The following is a 23,092-nucleotide window of genomic DNA, read 5'->3' as shown; positions in this document are numbered from 1 at the left end:
GCTTTTTTTGGGGGGGGCTCAATTGGCATCCCCACTGACAGTGCTGTTTTAGAACCCCCTGTCAATTATCTATGATGTAAGTGGCAGTCCCCCATGGTCCTTCCTTCCAACTTAGCTAACAGAATTCTTTCTTCAGCATTTACCTAGGGCAGTTTTGAAAGAGGTGGCATCACAGTTTTTGTTTTTTTCCTGATCATCTCCATTATAACTGGAAGAGCAGGTCTATGTATGTCATGTATGGGCAACTGTGGAAGGCTAGAAAGCTTCCTCAGTCCACAACCACCCCAGAGACCTTAGAAGGCCACACCTCCCTCTGCATCCCCCGCACAAAATAGACTGTCACAAATGCCTCCAAACACTCTCTGTTTTAAGTCCATGGGAAGCCTTTTTAACAACAGGAAGTGAACAGATGTCACATCCCGTTCACTTCCTATTTCAAAAAATACTTCACTTGGAGTAAAATTGGCCTAAGGACAATAAACGTGCCAAAAATGCCCCCCCCCCATGACCCTTAAAGAGCATCTGGGTGCAAGACTTTTTTTATTACACAACAAAAAGGTTTTGGTTGCTGGGGGAGGGATCGCATGCAACCTGTAGACTGCTTTTTGTCCTCTCCTGGTCTAGACCAACAAAATCCTTGCTTACCCTGATTTTCCTTAGATTTAGGCACCCAGGATATCTACATGTGGACATTGTAGTTTAGACACAAATTAATTTAATTGATTAAGAGATGATATTGCCAATGGTACTAGATATGGTCAGTGATGTACACCATAAATAAATTATTCTAACTCCACATGAAAAATGGTAGTATGAAATTGGTTGTGACCACTAAGCAGAGAGACCTGTTTTAACTTGGGCGTGACATCAGTATATTATATTAATCTTTTGATGTGTTCACATCTGGCATATAGGTTTAAATCCAATTGCTAGTCCCAACCAGAGGAAATTCTTTGAATAAATGGAAATTATATATGAGTTAATTTCACTTTTTTTGGTAAGCCATCAAGAAATGAGATCAGAGTCAAAAGGGGGCTTAATAGAAGCTGAAGTAATGACGATATCAGTATGAAAGTACACAAAGACATTACTGAAGAGGTGGTATTTACCAATGTAATGGCAGCATCATCTTCGGGACCAACATATCGAAATAAAATTCGATGTCTCTCCATATCTGCAAAATATTCTTTTGCTTCTTTAGCAGTGCTAGTGCCCAAACCTACCACAAGAAGAAAGAAAAAAAAATGCTAATTTAACCAATATTCTTTTTTATTTTTTGCAAACTATTTAAGGTAAAATTAACAGACTGCTGTATTTCCATTATTACAGAGATGAAGATTCAAAACCACTAATCCATCTGAAGGAAGTAGCACTGAGGCAATGGTACTTAATCTAGTTTCTGCTGTCTATCCACTTGATTTGAAATGACTTACTCAAGATCAATTTTAGACAGATGAAGTTCAAAACAGTTTGGTACTTGACTATTTGGAGACACAAACTAAGCGTTAAACACAAACCTTTGTAGTATTTTATTTTCCATGCTTTATGATTCTCCATATGCTTTTTCCATTCATCAAATTCAGGAATACTATAGAATGAAAGCTCCTGCTTATTTTTGCTGGCCTAAAACACAGAAATGTAAGTTAAATTCTAGAATTTAATTTTTATTAAATCTTATGCATATTACATCCTATATTGGCTGTTTCATGAAGAATCCTTCCCAGCCCAGTATAGTATATCAACTATAGAGAGAATACATATACAGTGCAGTAAAGCCATTTCCGTGTCTGACACACAGACACACAAGTGATCCCTGCCATAGTGTAATAGAGAATTGCAGGTTAATATACAATTGGTATATACACCTCTCATTAAGCTCTCTCTATTGTGCACCACAAGTTATTCAAGAACAAGATCTTAAATAATCCATTTGCTTCAGAGAAGGAACCTTGGATGTGAAGTATGCTGTACCCTGTAACAATTTAATATTCTGCTTCTGTGTACATTGGGTGAGGGAGGGAAGGAACTTCTCTTAAGTCTTTTTAGGTTTGTCATTGTGCAATGACAGATTATGCTCATACTATATAATCCCAGCTTCAATTATGGATATTAAATTGTATTAGCAAAATTTGATTTTATACAAATTGCTTCAGTTTCATAGACAGAGGCCCTGTACAGACCAGCAAAATGTGCTGGCCTTTGGGCGGAGTCAGAACTGAGCATCCTCACACTTGACACCCTAACGTTGCCGCCAGGGTGCCATTTTAGCATGCACTGGTCCACACAACGAGCACCATGATGATGCACTTCCAGCACTGCATCCAAACAGCGCAGCGTCAGAGGGGCGTAATCACGTTGCACCATTGCGGCAATGGTGCCCTTTAGAGGGCACAAAAAGGAGCCCGTTTTTCTGGCTCCTTTTTGCGCTCTCTAGAGGCCGGATCGAGGCCACAATGTTTGGTTGCTGTGGCACTGATTTGGGCAGTCTGTGTAGCCCCAGAGTTTCGTAAGCCTGAAATCATTTTTTACAAACTCCTTAAAATCAAAAGCAAAAACAATATAAATTCTGTTACCTCTTGCTGATATATGCTAACCAACATTTTTATGTATTTGAAACTATTCTCTTTTTTGGACTTTTGCCCCTTTAAAACATCATCTGAATCTATGAGGTTGCTTTGCATTGTTCAAAACATGTAGTCTACAATAAATACAAGGATATTACCAAATATTTGATTTTGTCAGCAGAAAGAATTGGACTTTTAACTGACTACATAAAACGTTATACAACGCACCCGCGCCATAGGCGGGCTTGCCATACGCGGATTTATGTTTCTGTGCATGGCAAGGGGGGGGGGGCAGAAGAGATCCCCACATATATCAAAGGGCCCACTGTAATAATATAACATGCTCATGATTAGTATCAGGAAAAATTATGCTGAACATATTTGTTACCTTTACAATTGGAGTAATGAATTCTTCAAGGAAGCCATGTTTCAGAAGAGAAGGCCAATTGTGATGAATAAAATTGATCAATAATCCTTTAATGTGGGAGCCATCTTGATCCTGAATATTTAAACACACACACACACACATTACAAAATCAGTGAAAGATGAAGAGTTACAAAAGGAGAAAAATTTTTATCAGATACTTTTGTTTTCATACTAAATCTTTATTTAAAAATTCATAAGGTTTGATATGCCTTCAAGTCATTTCTGACATAGTACAGTGGACCCTTGCCTTACACGGGGGATCCGTTCTGGACCCCCCCCATGTAAGGCTAATTTCGCATATGCTTGAGCCCCATTTATTTGAATGGGGCTCATGCGCACGGAGCGCCATGGGCGCGTGCCCCATTCATATAACGTGGGCACATTGTAACCCTAAAGCAAACCTATCACATAATTTTTTTAGAAAGAGTTTTTTCAGAAGGTGTTTCCTTCCTCTTTTTCACAGTTAAGCCATGGAACCCTGATTTTCCAATTTTCTAGTCCTATACTCAAACCATTACACCACCCATAAAAAGGTAGATAGATACAGTATTAGAAGCATAGATCCAAGGGGATTATCACACTACACTCTTAAAGCATTGCTATTCCACTTTAACTACTCTGGCTGCCTCCTGCTACATTCTGGAATTTGCAGATTGAAAAGATGAAGGTAGTCCCTTGACATGATTGTCTAGTTGTAGCCAACTGTAGGGTGCAGTGTTCATCTCTGTTGCTAAGCCAAAGAGCCGGCGTTGTCCAAGGACTACTCTAGTGGTCATGTGGCCAGCATGACTGCACTGAACACTGTTACCTTCCCACCGAAGTGGTACCTATCTACTTCTTGCATTTGCATGCTTTCGAACTGCTAGGTCAGCAGAAGCTGGAACCAGTGACAGGAGCTCACTCCATCATGCAGCACCCGTGCCTCGAATTGCCAACCACCCAATCCTCAGAATTAGCATCTGAACCACTAAGCCACCACATCCCTATATTATAAGTTTAGGGAGGGGCCTTTAGAATTCTCAGCCAGTGAGCTCTTAGGCCTCACTGAACTACAAACTCCAGAATGCAACAGGAGGCAGCCAGAGCAGTTGAAGTGAAATGGCAGTGCTTTCAGAATGTAGTGCGATAATCTCCCAAAACAGACTGCACAATAATTCAGTTTAAGACCGCTTTAACTTCCCTGGCTCAGTGCTAGGGAATTCTGGCAACTGTAGTTCTGCCTTCCCTGTCAGATAGCCCTGATGCCACAATAAACTACAACTCCCAGAACTGCCTAGTACTGAACCAGGGCAGTTAAAGTGGTCTCAAACTGGATTATTTCTGCAGTGTGTTCTGGATCATAGAGTTGGAAGAGACTGTGAAGGCCATCCAGTCCAACTCCCTGCCCATAGAAGTAAATGCGTAACTCTGTTAATGTTATCCAAGCAAACACTATTCATTATTATTGACAGTATTTTTGTGATCCATAAATGTGCTTCTCTGACAGGAACGCATAAAGTTGTTTAAAAAAAATGTTAAAAATGAAATGAATACAACGCAAGCAATAAAAACACAATTGTCATTAAAAACATTATACTAAACAAATCACAACAGAGAAAAATAAATAAATTAGCAGAGACATCTTAAAACTTTAAATTGAAAGCATATTGAAATTCAGAAAATAAATAGCATTAATATCAACTTTGGCTGCATCTGCACTGCAGAAATAATGCATTTTGACACATCTTTAACTGCTATAGCTCAGGGCTATAGAATTCTAGGAACTGCAGGTTTGTGGAATATTTCACCTTCTTTGTCAGAGAGCTCTGGTGCCACAACAAACTACAAATTCCAGAATTCCATAGCAATGAGCCATGGCAGTTAAAGCAATATCAAACTGCTTTAATTCTGCAGCACAGGTGCAGCCTTTTTCCAGCATTAGTCGGGCAACTGCAAACAATCAAAGCAGAGAAGGAGAGACACATGATACCTGTGCACAACATAAAGCAATTAATAATGAAAAGTATAAATTTTGACAATCTTGGATAAAAATATTTTTGCTAAAAGTGTAAATATGTATAAGCTTATATTCTTACAGGGAGGGAGGAAATCCATCCACTAAATATAGAGAATCAATTCTGGGAAATAAGATGGTTGTTTTACCTGTAAAATGCCATCTACACTAATGGCACTATATAAATAAATGATAACAATATTGGTAGTAGTAATAGGAATAATAGTTCACCCTTACTAGCATCATTAGTTTTGGAATGCCCTAGATTTTGCTATGTTTCACCGAGGAACATTTTTTGTTCAACATGTCAACATTCCAATAAATTCCCCTTAAACATGCTGGAAAAGTAAGTTCTTTGCCCAGAATCAATCACTCCCAGAAATAAAAATAACTAAAATTTTGTTCAGATTCCTTGAGACTTTTCCATAATGGATGGGTACAATTTTTTAAATAAATAAACAAACAAAAAAGAATGGCAGAATCACTAAGAAGAAAAGTAGGGATTTTTGTTCAGAAGCAGCAAGCTGAGCAGCAGGGTCTAAAAACAAAACTGAAATGGAACAGTGGGTCAAAACAGGACAACAATATACAGATGCAAAGCCTAGCAGAAGTTCAGAAGAGAAACAGTGGTATAAAGATACTGTCTGTATTGGAATGTTTGGATCTTAAACTGACCTGATCAGTCATTATCATAATTTTACCGTATCTTAAAGATTTCAAAGATTCTGGATCTTCGTAACTTTTCTTATACTGTAGACCTACTATTTTTATGATGTTGTTAATTTCTGCATTCTCCATAATCTGTGTAGAAAGCAAAAATTGAGACAATCAATATTTTAATATGCAGCTATACAGTAGCTTTATATTAGCCACTTTCTTACTTTTCCTTACCTGCTTGTGAGATGCTTCCCGAACATTGAGAATTTTACCCCTGAGTGGAAACACTCCATATCTGTCTCTTCCAATGACACCTAAGCCAGAGACAGCTAAAGATTTGGCAGAATCTCCCTCAGTTAGAATCAATGTACAATCCAAGGAATGTTTGCCACCTGGGAAGATGTAGGGGGAGAGATTGGGGGGGAAAGTTGAAGCGATTTTCAGGAAAACTTTAACTGTAACAATACAGATCATTCATTTTAAAAAAATGATCAGGTGAGTAAAGAGGCAAAAATGTATATTATTTATTTGACGTAACGATTATGTAAGAAACAGCATTAACATCTAATTTGTCCAACATTAATCTGACAGCAGCAAACAATTATAAAGCAGAAAAAGAGAGACATGTGGTAACTGGGCAATATATAAGGCAATTCATACTGAAAATATAGATTTTGACAATCATGTATAAAATACTTTTACTAAAAATGCAAATATGTGTAAGTTTATGTGTTTATAGGGAGAGAGGGAGATAGAATCAATCTACGGTACTTTATAAGGGGAATTAATTCTAGGAAACAAGCTGGTAGTTTTTTGTTGTTATTTTATTTGTAAACCGCCATGTGCATTGATGGCACTATGTAAATAAATGATAGTAATAATGGTGGTGGTAGTAATAGTAGTGCTAGCAGCAACGGTAATAATAGTTCACCCTTACCAGCATCATTAGCATCATCAAGCTTTGGAATGCCCTTGATTTTGCTATGTTTCACTGAGGAACATTTTTTGTTCAACTGTGTCTGTGCCTTGAATTTCACCCAATTCAAGATACTTTCCACAATACCACAGTTGGAAGCCTGTTAAAAAAAAATTAACCCACACAATCATACTTAAGAAAATGGATAAAAGGTTCACATGAATAAATTGGCACTAAATAAAACACTAAATAAGGTACTGAAACATCAGTATCCCATTTTCCCCCAAGAAGGATATACAAAATTCAGTGTCATAATCCTGTCTTGTACTCAACCAATCGTTTCTTTCTACATTCATTTACTCTACAGTTCTAAAAACAGAGACCATATCAATGTGCCACACAGCAAATCGCACAAGGCTCAAAAAACCAAGTTACACTCATTTACCGACTTTGTACAGCGCTGTGTATAATTACAGCGCTTTAGAAATAAAGCTTAATAATAATAATAATAATAATAATAATAATAATTCCTCCATATTTGCAGCTTTAATATTTGCAGATTTGTTTATTAACGGATTTGATTATGTTCTCTCTAGGAATCTCTAGGTACTCCAGTGCAACTCTATGGTCAATGTTAACTATAAGTTGCAGTGAAAGACCTGGAGATTCCTAGAGAATACTCTACTAGGTCTTTGTAGCTCCTCCAGTGCAGTTCTATAGTCAGTGTCTGTTGAACGCTGACCACAGAGTTGCACTGGGGGACCTAAAGATTCCTAGAGAGGTGTCATCTCAGGTAAAAACATGGTGTTTTTGTTATTTGTGGTTTTTCCATATTCACAGGGGCCTTGTGCCCCTAACCCTAGCAAATATGGAGGGACAAGTGTAATTAGTTCTATGTGCCCAAGAAGTCTTTGGGGTTGGTTTTCCTTGAAGCATATCCCCCAACCCTACCCAAAATGTATCAAGTATTTGCAGTATGAATAACAGCTTTATTCAAGATTTAAAATAGTTTGTTTTCATTACTTTCTTGAAAAACTTTTCATGGCTGGTCTTCTTAGCAGCATTTTCTAAACACTGAATAACACTGTATAACACTATAAATATATAATCAGGATAGCAAGATTCCCTTTATTCCAGAAATAAGATAATACTTTTTATTTTTTTCCATTAAAGTTTGTGCTCATAAAACAAACAGCCAATACTTACTGCTTTGAAAAACTTCTCTGATAACTGGCATTTGGACCCAAAGCTTTTAGGCTGGAGTGTCATGTTCTCTTTTGTTTGAGAATCAAAGGATGGATTTTCAATTAGACAATTAATGAAAACCCATATGTGGTTCTTCACCTGTTAAAATATGCATAAACAGGTCTTAAAGATACTGAAATGACAAAATTACCCTTTTTATCTGAAATTAAACTGTGAAATTCAACATACCTGGAATGGTTTAACTGAAACCCCAGCTTTGTTCTTTTTCTTCACTACCTCTATCAATTTTCCAACAATTTGATCTACAACATAATCAACGTGCCTACCACCCTTAAGGTGAAAAAGTAAAAGAAACCAAAGGAGAGAGATAATTATAATTAGTATTTCTAAACCTTAATTATCTGTACAATTATCACAGACAAAACAACAAAAATTTATTTTAGTCAATGACCAGTTTTGTTTTGTTTGTTTTTTAAAGAGCAAGATAGAATAGATAGTCTATAATCTATCAGTAAATGCTTGGAACTTATTTTAGGATAGAATCCATAATGTTAATACCATTAAAGACTGTGGCCTAAATACAAGATATTGTTGAAGAGATAAACTGTGCACGTTTTGTTAGGTAGTGCATGCACTGGGCATTATACCACAGTACTGGATAGCACAGTATACCATAGCCCATTGTCCCTACTTGGAAAAGAACTGCAGAGCATGTTTACATGTGCATGTATTTGTTTCTCAGAAGCAACAAAACAAAGATATCATCTGGAGATGCAAAACTGAAAACTGGATTGGATTTCCAATTTTCTATATTTTAAAACAGGGGTGGGCAACTGCTGTAGGCTAGGGACACTGCATTAACCCCATAGGAGAACTTGGAGGGCCACACCAACCCCTGCCAAATATATATCTATATATAGATATATGATGCCTTTAGGCTTCATGTCTGAAGTTTCAAAAAAGGCCTCTCTGGACTTCAATTGGCCTAGTGGGGTCACAAAAATATGTTGAAATTGCACATTGGAGATTTTTTTATGTCTTGATATAAATGCTACAAGAACACTCACCTTTGTGGTAGCAATACTGTTCACAAAACTAATTTGCTGGAACCCTTTCTCACTTAAAGTGAGGCACACATCCCAGCGCTCATTTGCAAGTTCATGGATAACTTTCAGAGCAACTCCAGTTTCATCCAACTTGTCTTTTACATAAAGATCAACATAACTTCGAAAGCCATTCACCTACAGTTTAACAGAAATCATCATTTACTGTCTTTTAAAACACACAAATTCAATGGCAGGACTATTTTATTAAGTCTCTTACAGGTAGCTTCTTTCCATTAAACATAACTTTCACCCCTTTGCATGCTCCAGCCAAGTCATAAGCTCTTCTTGTCATAAGGGCCACAGTATCTTTGTCAAGTTTTTCCATCTTGAATTTAGCAAGATCTGGTTGGAATGTCACACATGTGTAGTCATCTCCTTCAAAATGTTTTATTTTGGGCTCAGAGGTCTTCATCATATTGTTCATCCAAGTCTTCATTTAAAAAGAAAGAGTATGAGTGAGTGAGAGTTGTAGCATATTTCTGCATTCTATAAATGATTATACAAACATATTCCTTGTTTCACTTTCCAGCCATACTAATCTTATACTTTCACTAAAGAGTCTGAACTTTTATTTTTTCCAATTACTCTCTCAGAAACATCACAATCTATATTCCAGCATGATTATCACAATGCATACACATCTGTATGTGTATAACATGGCAACTTGCTACATAAGAATCAATATGAGTATAACATGGGGTGAAGAACACAGGGCAGAAGGGATGGCCAGAGGCTGCTCCCACCCTGATTGTCCCAGGACCACAGCAAACATGTCATTGCGGCCTGGTATGGGCTATGTTAGGCAGCCCCAGCACGATTCAGGGACATGTGTCATGGGCATGTCCTGCTCCCAGATTGTCCTAACAGTGGCTCTTTTGGGCCACCTGTTTGAGTCCTATGACTATTGCAACATAGCTATTCCCTGTTCAGAAATCAGTAGGGTCTAATGCAACAGACTGTGGGATACTGTCAGAAGAGATCACAGACTCATCATTTGAGAAAATAATGTAAGAGGTTTGCCAATTGTACAATGTTACTAGTAACTGGGGGGTCTACAGATCACACCTAAATAATTTTTTAAAAAATTATTAAACACATACAACACAAATGATACAAAAGAAAATAACAATAGTAAACACATACATAACCATACATAATCATACAAAATACACACTAACCAGTACCATTACCAATTACCAGCCAACATCAATTACACATCTTCTATCATTCTTCTTAATACATACTCTCTCTTCTTCCCTGTATTCGCCTTGCCTTTCCTTCCCTTCCCTTCCCATCCTTGTTTGTCATTCCTTTCCAAATATCCCTCCAACCCATTCTCACCTTCCTTTCTATTCCTCTCTCACCTTCTAACCCTCTCTCTGCTTCTCCTTTTCTCTTCCTTCCCACTCTACCTCTCCTTCCTACCTATTTTCATCATCCTTCTTCTCTTTCACTTCCCCCATCTTCTCATGTTCTCAGACCTTCTTCTCAATATTTACATTTTACATACTTTCTCTTTCTTCCCATCCAGCCATACAAAACTTCCTTCTTACCAGTGCTGGTTTTATTATCTACATACTTTTTGACCTTCTTTTATCACCTTTCCTTTCAAAATCCCATCTACTTATCATATATTGTATGTGTTAATACTGTATAATATATTTTTGTTGTAGTTAATTTATAAAGTTACTATCTCTATACTATTCTCTTTACTTTTCTTATTTATTCTTTCTGCTTTTTCTCTTTTCTTTCTACATTTCTACTATCCTTAATCTCTATTTTACCCTTATTCTCAAGTATGTATTTATATGTCTATCACATCTAATAGTGTCTTTAAACTATATAGCTTTACTTTTATACATCTTTTATACCTCTAATTCTTCTGGTTCTCTCATCATCTTCTACCTGTATACTTGTCCATGGTAATATTATGCAATGTTAATTAATAATATTAAATATTTTATGATTAATTGTTCTTTCCATATTTTCTTTAATATCTCTAAATGTGACTTTAATGGTTATATAATGATGTCATTTGGTTAGTAAAAACAACATTCTATTACTTGTAGATGATGGGCTTCCACCCTTACTCAAAAGTCAAATTCAGTACATATGATTCTTTCTATATCAGGTGTTGTACAACTACAGTGGACCCTTGTTTTACACGGGGGATCCGTTCCAGAACCACCACCACCACCCCACGTAAGGGAAATACTGTGGGACCTCAAGTCCCATTGATTTTAATGGTGGCGTGCACCAGGGCTCACCGTCCGCATGACCTTGAGTCTGCGTATGGCGAGCCCGCATATGGCGTGGGCATGCTGTACTTTCACAGTTCATTACAACTTCATTATGCTAGGTGTTGTTTGTGTTAGTTGTTGCGTCTAGTACAGAGGTTCTTAACCTGTGGCCCATGCAATTTTTCTTTCTTTCAGTGTTCTTCCTGATACTTTGAATATTGTCTCTAAGTACATTTTTCTGGGAAGCAAGTCCAAATCTTTAATCAGATTCTCAAAGGAGTCACTGACCCAAAAAACCAACAACTGCTCCATTAGTACTTGCACAACTCCACACAACTACCTACAAAACACAAAACCAGTAGCAGAATGCCAGGCCTTGTATTTTTTTCTGCTAAGATTAGATACAATCCATAAAATTTTGTTATTACAACATGAATACTGTAGAAAAATAACCCCAACCATGCTAGATCACACCGAAAAAAGTTAAGCTTTTTCGAGGGACAGGAAGCAGATAATATTCATAACAAATGTCATAGTAACTTTACTTGAAATGATATGCTTTATTCCCAGAAGTTGTGACAACAACAGTGTGAATATTTCTCTATCAATGTGCTTCAGACATAAACCAGTGAGACCACCTCAGTGTGAGGAAATTCAACAACTTACATATACACTGGCCAGAAACTGAAAGCACTGGAAAAGATGTCACAGGATTCCCCACAATAACAGTTGCTGTTATTTCTCCTAGGGTTAAGACAATTAGGAAGAATCACAGAAAAATCACACGTTTTCCTGTTATATACCCTGTACTATGTATTTGCACTTTTCTAACCAAGACCAATATCCTTAAGCTACATACATACCAAATATGTCATCTCACTACATAACATTCTCACAGTGAATATATTGGTTCGATTATAAAATGTTTTTGAAAAATTCCTTTTTTCAAACAAAACAGTTGCAAAAGTATTACTGGAAACATGCATACCTGTTTAAAACTGTGTTTGTATTCTTTGCAAGCAGTTTCAACTGTAAATTTTGTACTGAATATATTACAAAGTTTCGCACCATAGCCATTACGACCACCTAAAAAAAATGATGTTTACAAAAACATTTTATCTCAAAGTTCTGTTTATCGTATTGAAAACTTCAGTGTAATACACTGACATATAAGTATGTAATACAAATTGTGAACCAGGAACTCCAGTGAGCATACACACATATATTAACAAAGGAATAGACAATGATTTAAAAACTTGTTTTTACAGGGACACTATATTCAATCTTGCATATACTTGATTATCTACCCAGATCTCCCAGCTCTAAACCTAACAATGAACATGAGAAAATGGTCATTACTATTTACTATTATTCATTTAACTTGTTCTGAACAAAAAAAATTGCATTCTTTTACCTGTTACTTTTTTCTCATCATCATCATAATTGCTGGAAGTTAACAGCTGCCCAAAGATTAAGGCAGGAACATACATCTTTTCCACCTTGTGTTCCACAACTGGAATACCTTTTCCATTATTCCAGATACTTATAATATTTGATTCACTGAAAATATAGATAACAAATATCTTGTTTTTAAAATCCCACAGCAGTTTTAAATTAGATATCAACAATTGTCCAAGATAGAGGTTTTCATAGTGTGCCAAGGAACCTTGGGATTCCTCAGAATCATTTTTCCTGTGTTTTCACTGCATTTTGTGGTTGTTATGTCTGGGGCAGTGATGTATTTAAGGCTTCAAAAACAGTTTGAGAGCCAAGACTACATGACAGATTGCTACACCCTCTACTGCTTATTCGGGGGGTGGGGTGGCTGCTGATACTAATACCCCAAACACGTATGTAGAGTTCCTCCAAATCCTAATAACCTAAATTAGATTCCCCCAGGACTTAGGTCCTGTACAGACCATCCCGCAAGGCCAGCCTGGGGGCAGAGACAGGGTGCAGCATCCTGATGACACATGCCTGACTCCACCCTCCTAGGGCACCCTGATGCCGCAAGGACTCCAAACGGAGCGCGCCAGCATGACACACTTCTGGCGCTGCATCCACATGGTGCAGTGCCAAACGGATGCTATACAGCTGTGCCGCCGCTGTATGCCAAGTTAGACCTTTTACTCTGAATGAAGAATAAAGATACCCACACTTTACAGAGAAAAGGCACTGTTCCTTAACTTCTTCTCATGCAGTGCCACCGTGTATCCTAGTCTTCCACTATAAAAAAAAGTGTCTTATATAGACGAACTATAAAACCATAAATAAAGAAAATACAAGCTGTAGGTGTATAAACTGAGGAGGGTCTCCACAAAGGAATGTTGAAAATGAATGGATGCACATTGTTACACAACAGTTAACACAAATGGAGGAAGTGTTCTGGATTTGGAGATTACTTTTTTCAAGATGCTCCCCCCTGCCCCCCTGCGTAAGGCAAATGTTGTGTATGCTGGAGTCGTGTATGCTTGCCATACATGGGGGGATCTGTTCTGGACACACACACACACCGCGTAAGGCAAATGTTGCGTATGCTGGAGTCCACAAAGGCATGTTGAAAATGAATGTATGCACATTTTTACACAACAGTTAACACAAATGGAGGAAGTGTTCTGGATTTGGAGATTACTTTTTTCAAGAAGCACTCTTTGACGAAGTCAGAAATGATCCTTCCATTAACAGAAATGGCTTTCTGCTAGCGGAGGCAACTTTTGATCCAACTGTTTCAGAGAGGTTTCACATGGACATCATTCACACTTCAAAAAGAATCATCAGTTCGTACAAGCAAAAAACCACTACAGTCAGCCCTTCGTTTTCCCGGGAGATCTGTTCTGGACCCTCCCCCCCCCCAGGCAAAAATTGAGACTCGCCTATATTCAAAAGCCTCATAGTCTTGAATAGGGCGTGTGCCACAGGGGTGTGCCCCATTGATAGTAAGTCGCCCTTCTGTGAATATTCAAGACCGCAGACCTCAAGTCTGCGAGAAAGGAGGGGTGACTGTATATCTTGAGTAGTCAATGCAATCAATACAGTCCGCCCTTGCCATACATGGGGGAATCCGTTCTGGAACCCCCCTCCACGTAAAGGCAAATGTCGTGTATGCTGGAGTCCCATTTATTTGAATGGTGGCGCATTCCCACGCGCTGCAGCGCACACACATTTCCAGTGCATGCACCATTTTGTTCCTTGCCATTCGCCATCCACATAAGCTTGAAGCTGCATACAGCAAGGGCACATATGCAGAGGGCGGACTGTACAAATTTGATTTTATATCACATTCATATTAAAAAATATATTGCAACCAACATATTTTTAAAAAACCATCCCACTACACCTCCCTATATGCTCAATTCTGTTTGGGACAAAACAGACTGCATGCCACAGTCACAATCCGGCCAGCTTCCATCCCAAATAGGAGTGGAAAAAATCCTCTCCTATTTGGGGGTAGAAAAAAGCCACCCCTTTGCCTCTAGAGCTAACCACACCCCTCAGCTGGGTAGAAGCTGGTTGGTGTGTAATCGCTGGTGTGGCTTTTTCCAGCTTAGGGGTGTGGCATATCTAAACACCACGCTCCCAAGCTAGCCTGAAGCTAGCTTAACCAAGCCATTTGTTTTGGCCCTTTGTCTTGTTAAAAAACGCAACTCTTCTTCCACTCTATCTTTTACACACTGCCTGCCTCCAAACTCTAAATAATGTTAGTCAGATTTTGGAAGCAGAAATTAATACACTGGATTGCAAGAAATCATACTATTTGCCAGCAAGATTTTAAGAAAGATAAATCAACAAACACTTACGGATCAATTGATATTTTAATGCAGGTCATATTCTTATCCCTCTGCTTGTTATCAGCTGCATTTACTAGAAATAAATTAACACTTCTCAGTGGCAGTAACTACATCATCCACAACATATTCAAAAAAGACTTCAGCTCAGCTAAGCACTGCATGCTTCCATGCATTTCATACAACACCTTTGAGTAACTTCAATACACCACAGAGTCATTCTGAAACAAAACCTGCTAGCCCGTTTTCTAGTATATTATTTATATCTGCATCATTGTTTATTTCTTCTGACTACAGTGAGCCTTTTATATCCACTGAGCTTTGGTTCCAAAACCCCCCATAGATATCAAAATCCATGGATGCTCAAATCCCATTATATACAATGGCATAGTGGTATTGCTTCTATAAAATGGCAAAATCAGGTGGTGGCTGTTTTTTGAATTTATATATTTTTAAAAATACTTTCAAGTTGCAGATGCTCGACTCTATGGACAAAAAATCCATGGATATGGAGGGCTGATTGTAGAATTCAATGCTAATTAATCTAATTGTTATGGTTCATTAGCTTCTCTATTTTTTCCAGATAAAATTCAAACTAATGGATACATTATATTATGTTTGTACCATTCTTTCCAAAATGTGTACTCTTTTTGCAAGTATGCACATATCAAGAATACCATAGTGTATCAAGTCATTCACATAGGTGAATGAGCAAAACCCTGTCATTGATTTCTGACAATTCTGGAAGTCTCAAATCTGCAAAACAAATCGGTGACTCCTCCTGTCATGCAAGATGCTTTCATGTATGCAGGCACAGACAAAAATTGGACAAAGTTCTAATGGTCCTGTTTATTGGCCAAAAGATGATTAGACACAAAATTTGCAATTACAGTGGGCCCCCCACATTTGCGTTTAGGGGTGCAGAACCCCTGTGAAAGTGGGGGGAAAAACACAAATAAAAAAATTACTGTTTGTTTACTCTAGGTCCTCCAGCACATCTCTATGGCCATCATCCAGGAGAGGCCCTCATAGAGTTGCACTGGATGACCTAAAATGCCTAGAGAAATATTTTCTGTAGGGATCTCTAGCTCTTCCAGTGTGACTCTATGGTCATCTTCTGGCAGAATTGTGCTGGAGGATCTAGAGATTCCTAAAGAGAACCTATTAATCAAATCTTCAAATAATGAAATCTCAAAAGTCAAAGCCACAAATGTGAAGAGCCAACTGTATTTAATGTATGTCCTGCCTTACTGCCAATATAGGACCCACATAGCACACCTCTGGTTATTTCTTCTAGTTTTTTCCCCCTTTTGGCCAGAAAAGGGTCAGTTACTGCCATTATGTTATTAAGATCACAGCCTTAACATATACATTAATACAATATCCAATCTTCTACTTTGTTTGCCTAGAGATGTGAAGGCCTGGTTAAAAAAAACTGGGGGGAAATTGAATAAAAATTGAAAAAAGGAAGAAAATCAATTATGAAATGTTTTATTTTTGCATGATTCAGGGGGGGAAATAGAAAAAAATGTGTTTTTTTCCTAATTTATTTCTGGCCTTCACATCTGTCTCTTTGCCTTTCTATTCTTAAAGGACTGTTGGCAACTGTGGGCTCTCAGGCCACTTTTACACCTCTCCATGGACTGCATAAACTACAGGAAAAAACAAAATACCAAAGCAACCTGAAGTCTACTTCTGGTTCTCAAAACATGGGTATTTTCTGATGTTAGGCATTCCAGGGAGGTATTATAACCTATTTAAAAAGAAAACTGTTGCGTCTGAATCCTTTCAGAAGCAGCAATTCACTCTCTTTTTCTTCTTTTGATCAGAAAGGGGTCAGCATAAGGATTCTGAAGATAACAAGGGCCAGAAACACATCAATGGGTGCCACACTCTGTCTGCCCCTGTCTTAAAGATATAGTGCCAAGAATGTCTTGACAGTCCCTGAATGTACTAGGCAAGTGGTAACTAATAAACAAACATTTCAACAACCTGAATTCCAATGCAGTATAACAGATATGTGAGTTCAACACCTATTAGACAGTAGTTAAAACTGTTATTTTTAGGTAATTTAAAATTGTATTACTATTTACTTATTTAATTTCTATGCTGCCTTTCTCCCAGAAAAAAAAATCCAAACAGGTTCACAGATAAAATTATTTGAAAACTTTACAATAAAATATAAAAACAAATTGTTTAAATTGTTAAATATAGCTTATGACTAGAACTTGTTCTCTGGCTGTAAGTCTCTTTCTTTCTCTTTCTCTTTCTTTCTTTCCTGTCTGTTTAATTTTGAAGTTGTACTCTAGAATGAGAAATCCTAGCAAAATAAGCACTAAATGAAAATCATTGTTTAAAATAAGCTTTTAAAGGTAGAGTTTCTTCCCTTTCACCTGCCTTCTTCTCTCCCAAACAGGTTCCTTCACTCTGTCCTGTGCCATGCAGTCTTTCACATATCTCTCAGAAGAGAGCCCCAATGAGTTCAACAGGACTTAATCACAGTTAAGCATATATAGGACTGCAGCCTCCACAGTGAATCTTAATGGAATTACAAGCATACAAAGACTTATGTTGGACAGGACATTTCACACAATATATACTTCACTGTCTGCCCTACCCCAAGCCTACATCTGACACTATAAATTCCAGCTTCCCTAATCATTAAACTACTACGCAAGCTCTAAAAGATCAGTGACATAAACTAAATTATATATCATTTTCAACTAAATAAAGACAAAATAATCAATACTTGGGGAAAGACTGAAGCTACATCCATAATGCAGAAATAATCCACTTTGACATCATTTTAATCACCATGGCTCAATGATATGAAATCCTGGGATTTGTAGTTTGTTGTGGTACCACAGCTCTCTGACAGATATCTCATAAAACTATAATTATCAGTGAATTCCTTCTTCCACTTTTCTCAGCTGCAGTTTGGTACTGACATAACTGCAAACTGCAGCTGAGAGCACTGGAAGAAGGAATTCACAGCAAAAGTGCAAAACTGAAAAGAAGAAACATAACACCATATCTTTTTTCCAATTGTTCATCATGGTTAATCATTGGCTACATTATGTCTGCTTCAGTCCTACACTTTATAGCTTTTTCATTTCTAAGCACTCTGCAAAAGCAGAGAGCTGTTAGTAACACTTACCAAGAATTTCATCAAAGATCTTGTATAAGCCGGGGACAAAGGTAATCTCTCTACAATTCATTCCTACATCTTCATCAAACACCCACATCAACTAGATGTAAAGAAAACAGAGATTTACTTGAGTTAATTTAAAAGAAAAATTTCTAGTTGCTATTTGAACATTCCATAAAGCATACTTATTTTTAATCCCCAGCACTGATTATTTGTCTAGTAATTTTTGTTTTGTTTAATACCAGAGGTGGGAACTGTAAATCTATTCAGATGTATTTGAACTACAACTTCCACCATCCCTGGCCATTAGCCATGGTGGCTGGAATTGACAGGAATTGCAGTCCAATATATGGACCCTCCCATGGAGCCACCCTATTGTATATATGGATCACACAAATACACTTTCACACCATTATCTGGGAGTATTTATTTATTTGTTCCATTTATGTTTGGCCTTTTCTCTAAGGATATCAAGACACACGGCTCTTCATTTTATCCTCACAATCCTATGAGAGGTTTAAGGTCAGGTTGAGAGAAACATTGACCAGACTAAGGTTTATCAGAGATTTGAACCAGAATCTCCCAAGTCTCAGTTTAACACAGTATTCACCAGGCCACACTATATTAAAGAGTCTACTTCAACAAACTTTGCTTATGACAATAGACAATAGTGTCCATTTAATAAAGAGAACAATGGAAATTACCTGAGTTACAGGTTCCACCGAACCAATGTATGTATCAGGACGGAGAAGTATGTGCTCAAGTTGAGTCTTTTTCTGATAAACTCTCTCAACAGACATCTTCTTTGAATCATTTTTATTTGTGTGTTCAGGGTCTTCTTTTTTTGCTGCATTGTTCTGATTATCAAACAGTGTCTGAAATAAAAAGACGAAAGATAACTAAACTACATTGACTCTTTCTACAAATGTAAACAAGCCCTGCCCAGAAATAATATCTGTCATCTTCTGCCTTGTCCAAAAACTTTGGAAAGTAGCAATCTTTACACTATTCCGGCCTTTTCTATGCTTTTTAGATATGTCCTAATACTATTGAGTGGTTGTTTTTTTAATAATCTGTGGTCTAATCAACACAATCACCTACTTGGATACCTTTAGGACTTGCTCTCAGTTTCTTCTTATAAAATACATGAATTCTCCATACCATGATAGAAATGTTGAAGGTTTCTTTTGAAAGCTGGTTCAAAGTGGCACCAAGACACAGTTTGACAGTATATCAATGAGCATTAAGGCTCCTTTAGCTTACTTTCACTGAAGCTTCCCACTTTGTAGCAACCAACATTTGTTGTTTGCCCCCAAACACCAATCATACGTTCACCATAAAAAAATAATGATAAAAATAAAAAGAATTATTGTATAGACTCAACTATAAGTCAACCTCATGTATACGTCAAAGGCAGATTTGGGGGCCAAAAAGATGGATTTTGATGTGACCCAGGGATAAGTTGAGGGTAAAACTTAGAGGCATGTAACAAATGTTCTAAAGGATAAAAGAAAGGAGAACATTGCCAAAGAAAATTCCAGCAGACATAACTATGATCAGACTAAAGCTGGATGGATGAGAGAATAGAGGGGGCACAGTGCTTCCAGGACAGATGGCACTCTTGTCTTTCACCAGGGAATGGTTCCTTTTTTCAAATAAGAATTAAAGTACAGTACCTATATTGACCCATGGATAAGTTGGCTCAGGTTTGGAGGTCAATTTTTTGACTAAAATTTCTAGATTTATACATGAGTATATACAGTACACCCCACTCAGGAAAGACAAAGCACATAAATATGAGGTTCCCTAAAGGCTCATTCAAGTAGTGTCAAACTGTGGTTTGACCTTATTCTGAATTAGATCTGAACAGAGAAGGCTGCTACTCAATAAACAAATGCTTAAAATCATTGGTTGTGTGATTCTTGAGTCCCCAGCCTCTGTTCTCAACTATATCAATAAGAAGATTAATAACAGAACACACAAAAACAATTTTAAGATACTGAAATAGTAATAAGATCCTAGAAATCAATTAACAGCTTTATAAGATCTAGGAAAGTGTGAAAATAATGAAAGTGATTTGTATAAGATTCTGGAAGGCAGATAAAATTGAGAAATTTGAAGGCTAGATGGTAATTATTAACCATGTTTTTAGAATGTAACATTGTGAAAAACAGGGATTGTTGTTCTGTGCCTTCAAGTAATTTCCAACTTATGGCAAGCCTCAGGCATACCTACCAAGGAGTTTTCTAGGCAAGGTTCTTCAGAGGGGGTTTGTCATTACCATCCTCTGAGGCTGAGAGAGTGTGACTTGCACAAGGTCACCCAGTGGGTTTACATGGCCAAACCATGATTCAAACCCTAGTCTCCAGAGTCTTAGCTGAACGCCCAAAGCACTACGCCATGCTAGAATATTAGAACAATATCTTGGAACATAGTATTTGGATTTTCATGTTTCATACTCTTGCACTATGACTGCATTATTTACATAGTCTTAATTGTTGCAATTTTAAGACTACAATAAAAAGAAAACACAAAACAAAACCAGGTTATTGCAAACTATCTTCATGCTTTCTTGGAATAATTTGGTGGAATTTTCCCGAAATACTTGAAACTAGATGACTTGTATATAAATAAAAAATGTGTTATTTTAGGCAGAGAAGATAAAAAAACCCTCCTCCCTCCCAAGGAGGGGAAAAAAAGCTGAGGATCACAAAGCTATTCACAATGCTGTAAAACGTGCCTACTTCCTAAAGCTACCCACAGTGGTGCAATTATAATTCTAGATCATATTATAGTACACTACACATTAAGGATCTGTTTGTCAGAATATATACATAGCCAGAACCTGCTACCTGAAAAGCTAGAGGCAGAAGCAACTTTTACTAAATAAATCTAATATGTGACTGCCTCCATATTAGGTCCATGTTGCTATAATATTGTAAGCCGCCCTGAGAGCCATTAGGGCTGAAGGGCGGGATATAAATACCTAAATAAATAAATAAATAATTTTATGCATTCTATGTAGCGGCTTCTCTTGAAGATGACACAGAAACTGTAGGTGGTGTGAAATACTTTGTTATTATTGTTAACCGCCCTCAAGTCAATCTCGACCGACGGCGACCCTGTGGATGAGGCATCTCCAAGACTCACTGTTCTCCACTGCTCTGCTTAGTTCCTGCAAAGTCACACCTGTGACCTCCTTAACAGAGTCCATCCTTCCACTCTTTCTACTTTCCTCTACCTTTCATACCAGCAGAACTGGAAAGTGAGACCTCTTTTACCATTTTTGCATTAATACTAGTGTTTTTGTGTATGTGCCTTCAAGCCTCCTTGGATTTCATTTTGGGAGAATATACCGTATACACTCAACTATAAGTCGACCTCATATATAAGTCAAGGGCAGGTTTTGGGACCAAAATTATGGATTTAGATTGTAAGCCTGAGGGCAGGGAACCGTCTGACTAAAAAATTTATGTACAGCACTGTGTAAATTTACAGCGCTTTATAAATAAAGGTTAATAATAATAAATAATAATAATAATTTTGATATGACCAGTGGATAAATCGAGTGTAAGACTTAGCAGCATATAACAAAGCAACAAAAAAATGATGCTAAAGAACTTTTTTTTTTTTTTTGACAAGCATAATTGTTTATGCTCATCCTAAAGGCTGTATGGATGCAATAGTAGAGGGGGTTGGTGCTTCTTTTAGGTGCTCTGAGCTTTCAGGAGATGGTTCCTTTTTTTAATAAGAGTTAAAGTACAGTACAGTACTTTACATTTACATTGACCCATGGATAAGTTGACCCAGGTTTCTGGGTTCAATTTTTTAACTAACATTTCTAGACTTATATATTATATACAGTAAGTGCAAGAAATCAATAAATAAATTGCCTGTGAACTTATGGTGATCCCATTAATTTCACTGAGTTTTGTTAGGCAAGGATTACTCGGAGGTGGCTCTGTCAGTTCATTCCTCCGAAACTTAGCCTACTGTACCTAGTATTCATTTGACAGTCTCCCATTCAAGAACTAACCATGGCTGACTCTCCTTAGCTTCCATGATCAGGGAGGATCTGTTGCCTTTGGGTATTTAGGCTACTATGTATTGAGATAGCCTGAAAAAATCTGAAAATCTTTGATAGGCTCTCTTCCAACATCTCTTTCCCCATTTGACACTCATGCACATTTTGTAAATGATGATTTTTTTAAAGTGTCCTGGAAAATAATCTCTGAAAATAAATGAGTTCAGGGAATATAAAGATGTCAGGAGTGATTCCATCAAAGAGTCAAGAAAAACCATGAATGTCCCTACAGGTGTTGCAGTTACTGGTGTTAGCATTCTGTTAATCCTGGAACCTAATTAAAACTCCTCACTATGGCCTGGTAGTTAAATACTGCAAGAAATGGCTCTTCCTACATGAACCTGCACACAAAATCATACCCGTTGAACTGGTTATGCATAGAATTAGATCTCTGAACACAAAAAAATGTGACAGGTTATAATTATCCTATGACTGTAAAATCTACTTCTTGGAGTATACAATCATAAGTCCCAATTCAGTTTTTAAAAGCCACATTTTCAGTAGTGTAGTGTCGAGTTATTTATTGGAACAGATCTTGTGCTTTTCTTAGAAGCTGCCCCACTCCCTAATAAAATAAGGCATAGATATTTTAAAAATAAATAGATAAATAAAACAGATCTGCAGCATCAACTTTCCTTCTCATAACTTTCCAACCATGTGAAAAGATGAAATTGTTGTTAACCACTAGTTATAGTAGTCATGACAATGGTTGCATTTGCACTACAGAAATAATGCAGTTTGACATCACTTTGACTGTCATGGCTCAATGCTATGGAAACCCAGGAATTGTAGTTTTGTGAGACATTTGGCCTTCTCTGTCGGAGAGCTCTGGTGCCACAACACATTACAAATCCCAGTATCCCAAGCATTGGGTTGTGAAAGTTAAAGTGGTGTCAAACTGGATTACTTCTGCAGTGTGGATGTAACCAAAGTTATAGTTCTAATTTACACAGCACACCTACCATT

The 23,092-nt window shown here is 37.4% G+C and overlaps 1 protein-coding gene across 1 annotated transcript in view; it reads right to left on the bottom strand.

Annotated features, from left to right (window-relative positions):
* TOP2B (DNA topoisomerase II beta) overlaps nucleotides 1–23,092 on the bottom strand; it is a 62,580-nt gene that overhangs the window by 30,989 nt on the left and 8,499 nt on the right. The window contains exons 2-16 of the mRNA XM_089532925.1: nucleotides 18,747–18,917; nucleotides 18,052–18,142; nucleotides 14,907–14,970; nucleotides 12,524–12,669; nucleotides 12,098–12,195; nucleotides 9,087–9,299; nucleotides 8,831–9,004; nucleotides 7,992–8,093; nucleotides 7,764–7,901; nucleotides 6,579–6,717; nucleotides 5,876–6,033; nucleotides 5,660–5,785; nucleotides 2,953–3,063; nucleotides 1,518–1,623; nucleotides 1,110–1,219 (exon numbers count right to left, since the gene is read on the bottom strand). Coding sequence (XP_089389051.1) covers nucleotides 1,110–1,219; nucleotides 1,518–1,623; nucleotides 2,953–3,063; nucleotides 5,660–5,785; nucleotides 5,876–6,033; nucleotides 6,579–6,717; nucleotides 7,764–7,901; nucleotides 7,992–8,093; nucleotides 8,831–9,004; nucleotides 9,087–9,299; nucleotides 12,098–12,195; nucleotides 12,524–12,669; nucleotides 14,907–14,970; nucleotides 18,052–18,142; nucleotides 18,747–18,842 — 1,872 coding nt within the window. The 5' untranslated portion in view covers nucleotides 18,843–18,917. The remainder of the gene's footprint in view (nucleotides 1–1,109; nucleotides 1,220–1,517; nucleotides 1,624–2,952; nucleotides 3,064–5,659; nucleotides 5,786–5,875; nucleotides 6,034–6,578; nucleotides 6,718–7,763; nucleotides 7,902–7,991; nucleotides 8,094–8,830; nucleotides 9,005–9,086; nucleotides 9,300–12,097; nucleotides 12,196–12,523; nucleotides 12,670–14,906; nucleotides 14,971–18,051; nucleotides 18,143–18,746; nucleotides 18,918–23,092) is intronic.

The sequence above is a fragment of the Sceloporus occidentalis genome, unplaced genomic scaffold (assembly GCF_023333645.1).
Source record: "Sceloporus occidentalis isolate IW3139 unplaced genomic scaffold, rSceOcc1.0.p SCAF_7, whole genome shotgun sequence".
NCBI classification, from domain to species: Eukaryota; Metazoa; Chordata; class Lepidosauria; order Squamata; family Phrynosomatidae; genus Sceloporus; species Sceloporus occidentalis.
Note: the sequence above shows the minus strand (reverse complement) of the source record. Positions and strands in the feature narration are given on the sequence as shown.